Source organism: Schistocerca americana, chromosome X (genome assembly GCF_021461395.2).
Source record: "Schistocerca americana isolate TAMUIC-IGC-003095 chromosome X, iqSchAmer2.1, whole genome shotgun sequence".
Classification (NCBI taxonomy): Eukaryota; Metazoa; Arthropoda; class Insecta; order Orthoptera; family Acrididae; genus Schistocerca; species Schistocerca americana.
This window is the reverse complement of record NC_060130.1, coordinates 848513067-848527496: the sequence shown is the minus strand read 5'-3', so window position 1 is coordinate 848527496 and position 14430 is coordinate 848513067. Positions and strand designations below refer to the sequence as shown.

Here is a 14430-nt window from a genome sequence, read left to right as displayed (position 1 = left end):
TTTACATCTTCTGGAAGTTGACATACCTATATCCCACTGGTACGGGCAATGGTGAGCCTGGCCTAATATTATTGCTTAACGAAGAAGAGCTTCTGCTGGGCAAAGGAGAAGACTGATATCTATTGCCCGGCATGATATGAAACTGCACCTCTGATGTTACATTTACACAAACTGACGAACATCAGAGGAGTGATTTGAACTACGTTTTTATTTTGACATGAGGATACCACGAACGTAAAATTTCTTCAAATATGTGTATGAAATATGGGAAAGGAACATTAATAGCTAAATCGTTCCACAGCCAAAGAGACAAACGTCTCATTCCACCACAACATCAACACATCCTCAAACGTCACTCAAATTGCGTACCTCAATCTTCATCTGTTTCTGCGTTCTCATTAAGTAAACGATATAGTTACCTCTGTTACCTTCACTTTAGTCGCAGTTATTGGAGTGGCATTATATGCTCGCTAAACGTTTTGAACGAAACAGTTTTGTAAACATAAACATAAATATTTATCACGCGTTCTATAAATACATTACTTGTGTTTCTGTTTACTTATTGAAACTACACACATCTTCGACACAATGTGAAGATCTTTGGTCTGTGTCTATTCTTCACGAGAGAAGTGTATCTTGCAGACGATAGGGTCTGGTATTATGGTGTGTGCTGTGTGGAATGCTGAGTTGACGAAATGTATTGTGATATAGTAGTACTTATTTTTTTAATAAATGTGATCGGGAGGTCGTTTTCACACATAAGTGCCGATTCGAATTCGTTATCAGAACTGTATGATATAGAAGGGAAAATATATCCCCCTGAGGCACAAGTGTTGAGTAACTGGCAAGTTGTAACTAAAGTGCTTGTTAATGGTGGTGAGTTTATAGGCTTTTTGAAGTAAGTGGTCAACGAAAGAATCGTTTTTAATGGTTGTAGAATTAACGTTATACAATTAATTCTATATTTAATTATAATTTCGTGTATATCTTAGTATCTACTCCTCTCACGTCTTTGAATGTGATAATGTCCTCATTTGACAGTGTCGCAATAATTGCTCTGCTGTAAATATCAGTGTTTATTTTGTAAATTTAAAACAATTACGCTGTTAACTACAGTGGAATATTGGCGTCAAAATATGCCATTTCGTCTTTGTCAAAGTGGTTAAGGCTTCTATAGAAGAATCTGTCATATCCTAATTTGTTTCCGCAGGGTTGGATCCCGTCACACCATGACAGGGAATAACTTGCGAGTGTGATATTAACAAAAAGCTCGATTGTTACGTAAATATTAGATAGCTACAATGATTATATGTTAACACTTAATGTAACTTCCATTATGACCTGTGAGAAATGTTTGAGGACTGCTGTGGCTTATGGCTTCCATTTGAGGATCACATCTCTTTGCTTCCCGACCTTGACTACATTTAATAGTGAAGCAACTTCCCTAAGTTACATAGTGTTTAAGTCAAATGTTGTCTACATTGCTGATATACTTTCCAATATGTTCCCACATGAGGTTTTTTATTTTCTATTTTTTATGGTTTAATAGTTGAAAATGAAGAGGAAAACCGGCAGTTTACATAGAGTAGCCAACTTAAACAACTCATTCATTCTACATTGTCATATAAGTATATATTGTGGCTCTTTTGGTGTTGAAGCTGCAGTTGAGTCATTGTGATAAAGCGAAGGACACTCTGAATATGTCCAGACAGAAGGAATGTTGGCAACACTTTCTAATGGAAGTGGCAGTGTATATGGTTTAAAATGTGTGAAATAGTGTAGCCAGTTGATTTGTTATACCCTTTTGACTCATTCTGTAGAAAAAAGCATTGATGTCACTCATTTGCATTGTAATGCAATATCTGTGTTAGGTTTGAAGGTAATGATAAGGTTTTGAGCTATTGAAAAAAAAGGTGTAACATTTTGGATGACTTGACTGATCTGGTCTTATGACATTACACAACATTGCCCTGCTATGCTGGTACTTTACACAGCTTAAAGCTAAAACTGTTATATTGGTGGATGACATGCAGCTGTACAGTATGGTAAAGTAGTAGTCCTTTCAGGTCTCCAAGTGGAAAACACTTAGGGGGAAGTATATAAACAAATCTGACAAGTCAGTGTGTGTAGTATTAGATTCATTAAAAGCTGAGAAAATTTAAATGTGTGGATGTAGTGGAACTGGTGATGTGAGGTGGCAGGAAGAATAAAATTTGTGGTCTTGTAAGTTAATAGGCTTGTCACAAAATTAAATAGGGATAATGCATCACTAGTTCTAATAAAGAAGAATACAATAGGAATGTGATAAGTTGCTATGAACAACATAGGCCAACACATTGGAGCCATGATAGATACAAAGCTAACATCCTCTGGGGGACTGCATTTCAGTCTTACAAAAATGAAGAGAATAAGGGATGAGATGGGCTGAGAGAAATGAATGAGAGGAGCAGTCACCTAGTAGAATTTTGAGTGGAATGCAGTTCAGTTATTGCTAATATTTGGCTTAAAAATAGTGACATATATATATATATATATATATATATATATATATATATATATATATATATAAGTATGGGGAAAAGTGGAAGAAATTACAAAAAGGTTGCACTTGAACAACTTGAAGCAACCATAGCTTGGTGAGACTGTTAAAGAGGGCATTAGGCAACAACTGATTGAAATAAGTGGAAGCGTTACCGTAGATGATGAATGAGTAACTTTTAGAGATGAAATAGTGGAGTCTGCAGGTAAATAACAAGGTCCAATATGAATTCTTGGATAACAGACTCACTGAATTTAATTTATGAAAGAAAATAAAAAAATAAGAGGAAATAGACAAAAATAATACAGATGTGTAAAAAAGATTGGCAGGAAGTGCAGAATTGCTCTGCAGGAATGGCCAGAGGAGAAATGCAAAGCTTGCATATATATGAAGAATGTAAAAGCTGCATTTAAGAAAACTGAAGAAACCTTTGGAGAAATCTGGGGCAACTGTATGAACATAAGGTGCTCAGACTGAAAGTCACTACTAAGTAAAGAAGTGAAGGCTGGCAAGATATATAGAAGGGGTTTACAAAGTAAATAAACTTGAATAAAATATTATGAAAAGCTGAGGAAAAAGATGAGATGGGAAATGTGATACTATGAGAACAACTTGACAAAGCATTGAAAAAGTTGAAACAAGGCACCTGTAGCACTTCATCAGCGTCAGCACCACACTTTCCTCCACTGACTCCTACTGCAGTGCAGCAGCACTGCTCAGTAATTGCTGGAGTACTGGTTTTTGTATGTTTTACTCTCGCTGTTAGTACGCATTGGTAAAACAAAAGTTGCACTAGACTAATCTGGGACCACTCTGTTGGATGGGCATGTAAAATTCTGCTTTAAAAATAATTTTATATGCAACTAGAATCAAAGTAACACTGTCTGCCAACATTGTCCGCAGCTAATGGTGTAGTGGTTAGCATTGCTGTCTCTGGATCATGGGGTCCTGGGTTCGATTCACAGCCTGGTTGAAGACTGGGGGTTTGTGTTGTCCTCATTATTTCATCCTCGTCACTCGTGACAATGGCTCGATTGAACTGTGTAAAAAATTGGGCTGTGTAAAAATTGGGACCTTGTACAAGCGCTGATGACATGCACAGTTGAGTGCCCCACAAACCAAACATCATCATCATACATGATGTGATAAACATCATCTTGCATAATAGGATTGACAGCCTATGGCAGTTTTTTTTAAAAATGGTTTCGTCATTCACAAGAAAGCTCATAAAAATCCAGTTTTCATAAAATACTTCACCAACTTACAGCCATACTGTTACCTTGCTACTTAAGGATGTACTACAGATCAATGTGTCACAATTAAGGTTTCATATTTACATTCTTCAACTTCCCATAACTCACAGCCAGTCAGTTCCAACCTAACTTGGATTTCTTACTATACTATGTATCAGTCTGTCACCGCCTGCAATGTTAATAAAGTAAATAAAAATTGTTTGCATTATGTCCTGTTTCTAGTCATATGATGTCAAAACATTATTACATTGTGGGTCAGAGTTTACATCTAATATTGAAATCTTCAATCTATTCATCAAAACTATTCTCAGGTATCCTAAGTGAAGTTTTCAGATCCTTAGATGGAGAAAGTATGGAGGGAATAAATCTGGTAGTGATGTTATGCATGTGCGAGTTTCCATTAGATACGGGAACCTAGCCTGATGGTGTGAGGCACCATTTCAATGAAGGATGTGGATTTTCTGTTCTACCATTTGGTGGCCATGTGCACAAATCTTGGATTTAAAAAATCCCAGTGATGATGTTTCATATGACACTTTCTTTTCCATGTCACGTGGCCAAGATTAGATGCTATTTGTGTGAAGATTGTTCTATATACTCGTAGTGTGCTATTTCACAAGGTGGATCTGCAGTAAACAGCTTGCCATACAGCCCCCAGTAGTGTTAATCCTAGTAAAGTACTGTGATAATAAATCAATCTTTGGATCTTTATCATAACAACATTAAGTGCTCTTGATAGTGTCTATTTCACTAAACAGTTGAATAAAAATGAATTTCTTGTCATTGCCATTTAAAAACCTATGTCTTATTCTTGTTTTGGCATCCGTGCCTTTCCCAAGTGATCATTCATTTGTTAGCACAGCATGAGTCACATATATGTGAAAGTGTACCTCTATTTAGCATCTTTGAATGTACGTACATGGATCAGATCCAAGTACATATTTTCAGTGTCAGACACAATAATGATCACATACACTACTTATCAAGGAATATCGTACAGTAGCGTCGTACATAAGTACACATTTTATATCTACTGAAGTCTATCTACACACAGTTTATTTCTATTTTACCATACATAAGAAACATCTTTTGGTTTACTAGCCTGCATACCTGTCTACACGGGTTTCAATTCCATTACACTGTAAGTCTGTTTCAAATATTCTGCATTTGGTGTATATTCATTGACTGACTAGAAAGGACTTTCTTTAAGCAATAATTTTATTGTCTGCTTAAATTTAGCTTTAAAGTTAATTTTTAAAATAAGAAATGGTAAAAAGTTGTAGAGTTTTATTGCCATATAAGCCGTACTTCTTTCTAGGTTAGCTGTGTGCTTTGTTGTGTGTGCACCCCCCCCCCCCCCCCACACACACACACACACGCACACACAAAAGGATGAAAAGTTAAAATTTAAGTTTTTTGAATAGGGCCCTACAGCTGTTTCTTCTTATTACATTAGCCATTATACTGATGGTTACTTCTTACAGCTCGATTCGAAAGTCTCACAAAGTTGCTCAGTGACTTCTACTGATTGCCTCCATTCACTAATGGAGAAGGTGGAGCTGGCTGCTTTATAGAGAGCCTCGTCTCATATGAATTCGAAGCTCTGTTGCCTTGGGGGGATGACAGTTTCGGGCACGTTTTCAGCCAAAGTTTAGTTTTCTTCTCGAATCCTCGAAAATCTCCAGTCTTTTTCAGTATACAGGAGAAAAATATATTGCAGATGGAGACCAATGTCTGAAACTGGTATCCATTAAGGCAACAGAGCATCATGTTCCTAGGAGACAAGGCCTGTCTATGCAGCAGCTAGCTTCAGCTTCTCCATTGGCGATTGTGACAATCAATAGCAAACATTGCAAGACATTCTGCCTGCAGTCCATCAGCATACAAAGCCATGTTTGATGCCAAAGGGATGACCTAGTGGTAGGCACCACCACATCAGTGCTCAGTAGTATAGTTGGACGAAGTTTGTGGACATGGGTTCCTATCCTTGATTTGTTCATCAAGACACCCTCTATAACTCCTCAAAGTTTGTCGTAACATTTCTGAGACACCCTGTATAGCAGAAACAATAGTGGTCCTAATGTGCTACTTTGTGTTACACTATGATTTATTTGTTGAAATTCTGATAATGTTTCTTTCATTCAAATTGTATTTCTACTGCTTCTTTCCTTTTTTGAATGTAGGATTTAATCAAGTTACCTGGGTGTACTCAGCACCTGTTATGTGATACAATGAAGGCTTTCACAACTGGATGTTTCAGCTGCTGAGAATTTTTCTGGGTTGTATGGCCGTGGTCTGTGGAACTCACCTCTGGAGGTGCTCCTGGTTGTGCTGAGTCTTGCCGAGTTGACAAAACTCAGCACAACCAGGGGCACCTCTGAAGATGTCCAACGTAGCCTTGGACGAAACATCAGGGATTGAAGAGTTTCATGGACCATGGCCCTACAACCCGTAAAAATTCTCAGTAACTATTATGTGGCTTATAACTTATAGAGTGCAGCAATCAGTCATCCTTTTTTAGATTTTTTTATGCAAAAATTGTGCATTGAGAATGGTTAGCCACTAGCTGAAATCTGGATTTGTGTAAAAAAAATCGAAAAAAGGATGACTGACTGCTGCACTCTATAAGTTATAAGTAGAATTTAATGCTAATAAAAGCTGTTCTTCAAATCCCATAGTGATTGTGTTTCCTTAATAAAATATCAAGGTCAGTTACATCGAAATTTTTTGATAAGTCACAGAGTACATAAAAAGAATTTTGGCTGTGATCTAAAATATGTGACGTTATACTTGTACACGCAATTGATGCTGAAACTTGATTTTCCTTTCTGGATTCCAAATAATCTACCATTTATGGTGTCATTTATTTCAAAATGTGACATAAATCTAATGTATATTTGTTTTCAGTAAGTTTTTAATTGGCAGTAGGCTAAATGATATGTAGTTGCTAGAGCACAGTATATCTCCATTTTTGTATAATGGTAAAACTAGTTACTTTCATACCTAGAGCAGAGTCATGGGCTTAGAAAATGACGCTTGTGGTTACTAATGAATGCACACTTGAGAATGGGTTAAGTGCCGAAACAAGAGTTGTGATTGCTCTATGTCCAAGATAAGGAGCTTGCAAGACAAAATAATGCTAAACAATTTTATTTTTGTGTATATCAATGTGATTTAATCCTCGGATTAAATAAATAAAACATACGTACAGCATTACTAAATGTTGCTGATATTTATGTGCTACAAAGTATGTTTACTGTCTTGACAAAACGTTAAAGGCACTCATACTGCCCGATGTTTTTCGAACTTTGTGACTTTTTGTTCAGTAAGTTGCCCTCCATTGCAGTTGGACTGTTACATTAAGAGAAGGCGATTACTTGACTGGTAATGTAATATTTGCTTTATCTCCCTCTCCCCCCCCCCCCCCCCCCCCGCCCTCCATATACACTATATTGTAACAATATTTAGATCCTAAGTAATGTATACTACATACATATGCAAATTATATGTGTGAAATGTTACAAAAATTTTTACTGTTCACATGCCATCAGAATGTCACAAATGTGATTATTATATTTTCAGTAGACTCTTCCGTGGTGTTAGAGCCCTCTTCCATTACAATAGAAAATATTACCAACGTTTTCTTTAATAGCTTTTGTGCCCAAAATCATGTTATGGCACTGTTAACACTTCTCCCAGAGGTCTCAGAAATATATAAATTAATTTCCATTAATGCTAGACCTATAATTATGGTCTTGACTGCAATTTTTTTTATGTACACATTTGTGTGAATTTCATAAAACAATATTACAGAACTCTCTTTTTGATAGAGCCAACACTGCTTGTAAAAGTCTAGAATAGGGCCAGTGGTGGACTTGTGTGTTTCGTGCAAGAATGTTGTCAGCACTTATTGTGCGGTATGATGGGAACAAAAGATGATGTAGCTGTTTGTGTTATGCAGCCAATGAGAGAGCAGCAGGCAGATGACGTGTTTTGAAATAATACATTCAGAAGAAAGGGTGAAAAATTGCTGTAAGTGAGGATTATAAATTTAATTGCTCCTTGTTTGAATCACAGCTATGTACACTGGGCTGGTATCTGCAAACCAAGGACAGTGTCTCAATCTGTGATATATTTCAAAAAGAAGTTAAATATAGCTGTGTTCTATGTTGCTATGCAATTGATCTGCTCGAGCACACCAAATAAGTTGGTCAATTATTTTAATTAAATTATGGAAGAAGGTATGTGGATCAGTGTTTATTAATATATTGAAAATGTGACTTTATTATTGATAACACTGATCTGCCTTTCTTCTCCTGTGATTGAATTTAAAAAAAAAAAAACATTGATCCAGTAGAGTTGCAGCGCATAAGTACAACAATGTTTTGACAAGTGTTATACTCATCAACATCTGTCTTCCATGAACAATGATGTGTGTGAACTAGTCAAAAATCATGGTATATTAACACAACAACCATAAAGTTTTACCATGAATTTGAAAAGTGTCTGCTCTACACATTGATCCACTACTCAAAGTAGTGGCTTTTGTCGCAATTCCAGATTATCCATCCACACAAACCTTCAAGAGCAATTTCACCACTACTTTTGATATATTTATGTCTCTGCAATTAATCCATAAGACATGCACCAACATACGGCATCACCATGCAGACCTAAATTACTTAAATCAGTCCACTTTATAGCACCCACTGCCATAATCACAAGATATTTCTCTCAAAACTAACTAATACACTGAAGAACAGCAAACAAGACAATGGTTTCAATTTCAGCACTAGAAATACATTGCCTCTGTTCTCACCTCGCATTGGTTATGCTAAAGAATCATCCCCCTGGCTACACAAAACTGGCGCATTGCCAACCAATGAATAGCAGATAAGCGCAGCTGTGACTGCTTCTGGCCCTGATCTAGACTTGAGCCAAACCTGCGATGTCCTCCTAGCTTCTATAAATGTTTGCACATTATACAATAATCCTTAATATGTAAGACTTATTGCACCAGTGGAACCAAAGCACCAAACTAAATACTACTTGTTTGAAATGTGCTTCATTTCCAAACTATAAGTGACAGCATTTATAAAACATAGGAAGACCATGGACAAAGGTAAATAGAAAACATCCAAAGCTAAAAATTTTATTACTTCTGGGAGTGTAAAAGATTTGCTGAGTGTAAGAACATTTGATTTTTCCCTATCTATACTGTAGATAAAGAGCTTTCGGGTTTCCAGTAGAGTTGCAGCGCATAAGTACAACAATGTTTTGACAAGTGTTATACTCATCAACATCTGTCTTCCATGAACAATGATGTGTGTGAACTAGTCAAAAATCATGGTATATTAACACAACAACCATAAAGTTTTACCATGAATTTGAAAAGTGTCTGCTCTACACTTCATTTGAATGGTTCTGTCTGCAAGTAATTTACACAACTCATTGCTAGTTTATCATGGTCATATCTAAAATTTATATTCCTTCTCTTTGTTTCATGGTTATGGCCCGACCATCTTCCTCATCTGATTTGGATGTCCGTCCTTCAGCTGCACAAGCACATTTTGATATAACACGTTGTGTCTAGATTCTTGTTTTCTGACACCAATTGAATGTTGGAGGTTTCGAAAGTATAAGGAGCTTGTAGGGTTGTTTCAGTCAAGAGCTCTGAACAAACAATTCCTTTCAGAGAGCTACTAAAATACAAAATACAGACCTAATGATTTAAGTCTGGATAATGTGTAGGCCAGAAGGTTCTGCACGACTTATTCATTTGTTGTGGAAACAGTATGATATTCTATTAGTCAAGCCACAGGTTCTCACTTAGAGTACTTTCTGTAATGATATGAATAATTATGGTTTCTTTAAAAAGTTAATAACTTTAAATCTAAAAATGGAACCTGTCTTAATACATTTCACTTTGGTTTGCCATAGCTACTGATTGTTTCACACTTCTTTTTGCATGTTCTGTGGCTCATATTCATGAAAACTCACCATAATGTGGAATGTGTCAGTAGGTTCATAAATACATTTACTCTTTGAAGAACATGGCTCCATGATGGTCATATGTTTAACTGAATTTTTTTTTTTTTTTTTCATCTTCAACAAAACCACATCAACACTACCTAGAAAATCATCTATGGAACAGAGGGAATTATCAGTGAGAAATGATCCCAATTTCTTTAACTAACAACACCTTTAAATAACAAGAGAGGTTGTCAAGTACTTTGGTCCTTTCTGTGAAAGAGTAGTATTAAGTTGTGGATATTTGAGTCTACTATTGTTACATTTGTTTCTTGAATAAGAAATACCACTTTCTCAAATATTATGTGCCCCAGTTGTATTCAATGTTTGTTTTGTTCATTAATCTTATTGACACCTCATTTGCTTTCCTAATGTCTTCTGGCCTCAAAATGTTCCGAATTTAGTAGTTTATTCGAAGAAACCATTTTGACAGTTAAATATCACACCAAAGTAACTTTTTAGATGCAAACTAGTTAGACCTTGAAGAGATGAACTTTTTGACACTTCATTTATGTAACTAATAGCAGCTGTTTGTGAACTATTTCACTTTTCTCTCAAATAACTAATGAAGTTTTCTTTATTGCCATGATTATTTTAAAGGTATTACTTTTTTTTTCCAAAATTAGTTCTCATGATGTCCTATTTGATATCAATTTGTCAGTTTTTCACATTTTTTTTGCCTGTGAAATCTCGAACTGAAATTCATTGTATAATTTTCCCTCTAATCGCTAATTATTCTTTCCTAATTATCCTGCTTACTTTCAAGTGAATAACCCTTTTTTTACAAAACGAGGCCGCAAGTTGAACTTTTTTTCCTCCTAAGTTAAGTGATGGACCATTTACGAAGAACCATTCGAAAATGCTTTCAAATATTTCATTTATTGCTCATTAATTTGTTGCAGCTGTGTTGGGTTTGGTTATGATGATGCTTCCACATCATTAAAATCAAGAATCAAAATGCATATCTTTAAGATATACCAAATTCCCTACAAAGTTTCAGATACCAAATTCCTTATAAAGTTTCAGATGAGCATAAATACTATTCTTGCACTACGTTAACTCGATTCAGCAATTCTCTCTTCAGTTATATCTACTCTTGAAAAGACAGTACCCCACACATAATCTTGAAATCCCACCATGAAATCACTAGTCGTAAAGCAAGTATTAACAAACCTTACCCAAGCTTCACTATGACATTGTATCTGCTCTGGCCTGGATGCGTGCACTAATTCAGTTGGGAAGAGTGTCATAAAGTGTTGTATTGTCTCCTGAGGGAAGCTAGATCACAGCTGTTATAACTGTATCTTGGTGTACCATATACTGCCATTGAGACAGTATTGATGTCCGAGTGGTCCCAAACGTGCTCTATCGGGGAAAGATCAGGGGATCTTGCTGGCAACGAGGGTACCTCAACATCATGCAGACAGTTCTAAGAGATATGTGCCATGTGTAGACGAGCAGTTTTCTGTTGAAATATGGCACCACAGTACTGTTACACAAGACGGAACACCTGAAGATGCAGGATGTCTGTGACATAGTGGATTTAAAAATACAATCTTTTAATAATTTACACACACATTATACCAGAGCATTAAACATAAAACATCACAGAGGTCTTCCTATGGTGACAACAATATTATACTAAAGGGAAATAGTTAAAAAGCTTATATTTATCCTATATTCTATGCCATTAAAGCATCCTAGGCTGAAAGTAGTGCCATATGGAGGCTTCCTTCAGGGTGTCGAACTTGATGCTGCCAATGCATGGCATATCACCACCATAGTAGGTGCATGTTAAAACATCCCGTCCTATTCAAGCACAATGCATTGATCAAGACTAAAGCATGTCTTTAAAATTTTGATGATAATTATGATGTGCAAAAGCACTTTGTTTGTTCAACAGTTCTTGTAGAGTCGTTAATTGCTGGGCATAAATCTCAAGTTCTAGCACATTCAGATAAAAACCCTTTGAAGCTGTGTGTAGTATTTCCAGTAGTTTAGCCATGGACAATTGCCTAATAGGCATGTTGGCAAAAATATTTGGGAACAGCCTAAAGAATAATTTTTTCGGCCCTTTCCCAGGAATTAGAGAGATGATGATTTTGTTGCATACAGTATGTCATTGAATCCACTGTGTTGTGCAAAGGGAAGAAAAATGATGTAATAGGACTGATGGAAATGTTAAAACAACCAGCATCTGAAAATCTTCATACTAGAACTGGAAAAGAATGTAACAATTAACTTTGTAGAGCTGGACATCAAAGGGAAGAGGAGGAGGCACATTTCCAACTTCTTTAGAAAGGATACATGATTATATAATATTGTAAGAGAGGTGCTGTGCTACCCAGCTCAACATAAGAGAGCATACTTTTATGCTATGTGGTACAGAGCCCTCAGACTGACATTCATGGAAGACAAATTGCAAAGAGAATTAGGGTTATTAAACAAGTAGCAACAGAGAATTGATATAGCTGACAGGATATCGTGCATGTTTAAAAATAAATAAATGAAATTGCAAACAGAAATACTGAAAGTAAGAAAGTGAAAGTTAAGAAAATATTTGTCGCTTTGATGCAGAGGATGAATCACAGAAAGAATTGCTACATTTTTTTTCCAGACAACTTAGCTGTAGTGTATTGGAATGAAGGATAAATTGTACACAGATTCAGGCATAAACTCAACATGGCAAAAAAGAACCAATACAATAATTCTGGGGTGTATAATGTCAAATGTGTAACATGTAATAAATGTTGTGTGATAAATAGGCTGAATTTTTTAGATCTGTTATAAAGAACATTGTCAACACAAATAGGACAGCATTTTGGGCACACAAAAATCCTGTTAACATGAACTTTGTACAGTAGGGGAACAGATGAAAATACTGATCAAAGATTCAAAGAGTTTTTATTCAAGTGTGCTATAACAACTTGAGATATATGCCCACCAGCTAAAAACTCCAACAGAACTATTGAACAAAGTCATTTTGCACATTTGTAAATATTATGAAATTTTTAAAGACCTGTTCTAACCTTCATCAGTCTATCCTATTGGGATATGATGGAACGCTTTACAACCCATCTGCTATGCGGCCCACAGCACACTACCTGTGCCAGGATTGACATGATGAAGAGAAACGCTACCATAGCACTACTTTCAGCTTTGCACTTATGCAGCTCAGCTGATGATAGTTTGACAAAAAAGAAGGTGGGGCATATCCTTTAAAGTTTAACTTTTTCTTTTTAATAAAATATTTTTGTCAATCTAGGAAATCCACTATAATGTTTTTGTTTTTAATGCTTTGGAATATTTTATATTGTAAATTATTTCAAGATGGTATTTTTAAAGCTGCTAGTGACTATGGAGGGCACTTATTAACACTCCAGGGTTTTTACATCAATCAGATTTCTTTTAAAATCATAATACAAACGAAAAGCATACTAGTTTGGCTTTAATATATTACAGTAAAATTGATAGGTCTGATAAGACTGGTTACTCTGTAACTATGGAAAATAATGTTATACAGTGTTTATATTCTAATGGCATAAAAAAAACTAGCTCTGTAATGTTCTAACCATGGTACTAAAACACAATTGTTATTTATTCTTATACCAGTAAACCCCTCAAACTCGATTCTTTAAGGAATTTAACTCCTATGTATTAAACAGTTTCATATATTTGATTACTTTAGAAATGAGTTAATACATTCAAATATTTGTCATGAAGAATGTAAGCGGAAAATGGTTTGAAATTGTGTGTAAAGTTTGCTGGAAGTCACTAATCATTCTTTCTCAAGTACTGGATGTATGCAGTCTGGCTAATTTGCATGCTTTGAGTTATGCTATCTCAGGGCATAAAGTGTCCAGCTGTAATACATGACTTGTGTTAAACCATTAACATAAGATTATGGTTCTTAATGAGTAGATTATTACATCATTCTAAATTATTAAATTTGGTCAATACTTTATGAAGTATTGAAAATAGTTTTTATAGCCCTGGAAGCTGTTAGGCAACCTGCAACTGGAGCCATATTCCTGGTTAGCTATTTAGTAATAGAGATCGTTTCACAGATCTGAAGATGGGCAACACTGTCCGAAACTGGTCAGATTGTAATACTAATAATAATAATAATAATAATAATAACAGTGCTCAGCAGATGGAAAATAAGTATGTTTTCTACAAATACGGATCACCGGTAACTGAGTGACAAGTATGCCCAGCTTTGATAAATTCAATATCTGGTGTGTCATCCGATGGATTCTATGGGGCCTTGTCTTTATGCTATTTTGTTCCTCTGTTGCCTTTTTCTATTCAGTCTCTCAAAACTACACATTCATCTTCTTTTGTATTCCATTCCTCTGTTTCAGTCAGCCATTACACAATTCTCCCTTTGAAGCCCTCAAGAATCTCTCTCTCTCTCTCTCTCTCTCTCTCTCTCTCTCTCTCTCTCTCTCTCTCTCTCTATGTGTGTTATCTGTGTTCCATCTATATTTCCTCCCTTTCTACAATTAATTCAGTTTTTATATTTGCTGTTCATAAGAATAAATTATGGTCAGAGTTCACATCTGTCCCCTGAAATGTTTTGCATAAAATCATGTTTTTAATTTCTGT

The 14430-nt window shown here is 35.7% G+C and overlaps 2 protein-coding genes across 3 annotated transcripts in view; one reads left to right on the top strand and one right to left on the bottom strand.

The window, feature by feature from the left end:
* Positions 1-543, bottom strand: part of LOC124556712 (protein unc-50 homolog A) — a 96704-nt gene extending 96161 nt beyond the window's left edge. The window contains exon 1 of the mRNA XM_047130698.1: positions 27-543. Coding sequence (XP_046986654.1) covers positions 27-133 — 107 coding nt within the window. The 5' untranslated portion in view covers positions 134-543. The remainder of the gene's footprint in view (positions 1-26) is intronic.
* A 62-nt stretch (positions 544-605) lies between these two features.
* Positions 606-14430, top strand: part of LOC124556713 (ER membrane protein complex subunit 7 homolog) — an 82095-nt gene continuing 68270 nt past the window's right edge. The window contains exon 1 of one of the 2 annotated variants that reach the window (XM_047130700.1): positions 606-898. In XM_047130700.1, the coding sequence (XP_046986656.1) occupies positions 696-898 (203 nt within the window). In that variant the 5' untranslated portion in view covers positions 606-695. The remainder of the gene's footprint in view (positions 899-14430) is intronic. The other variant, XM_047130699.1, reaches the window with a different exon arrangement.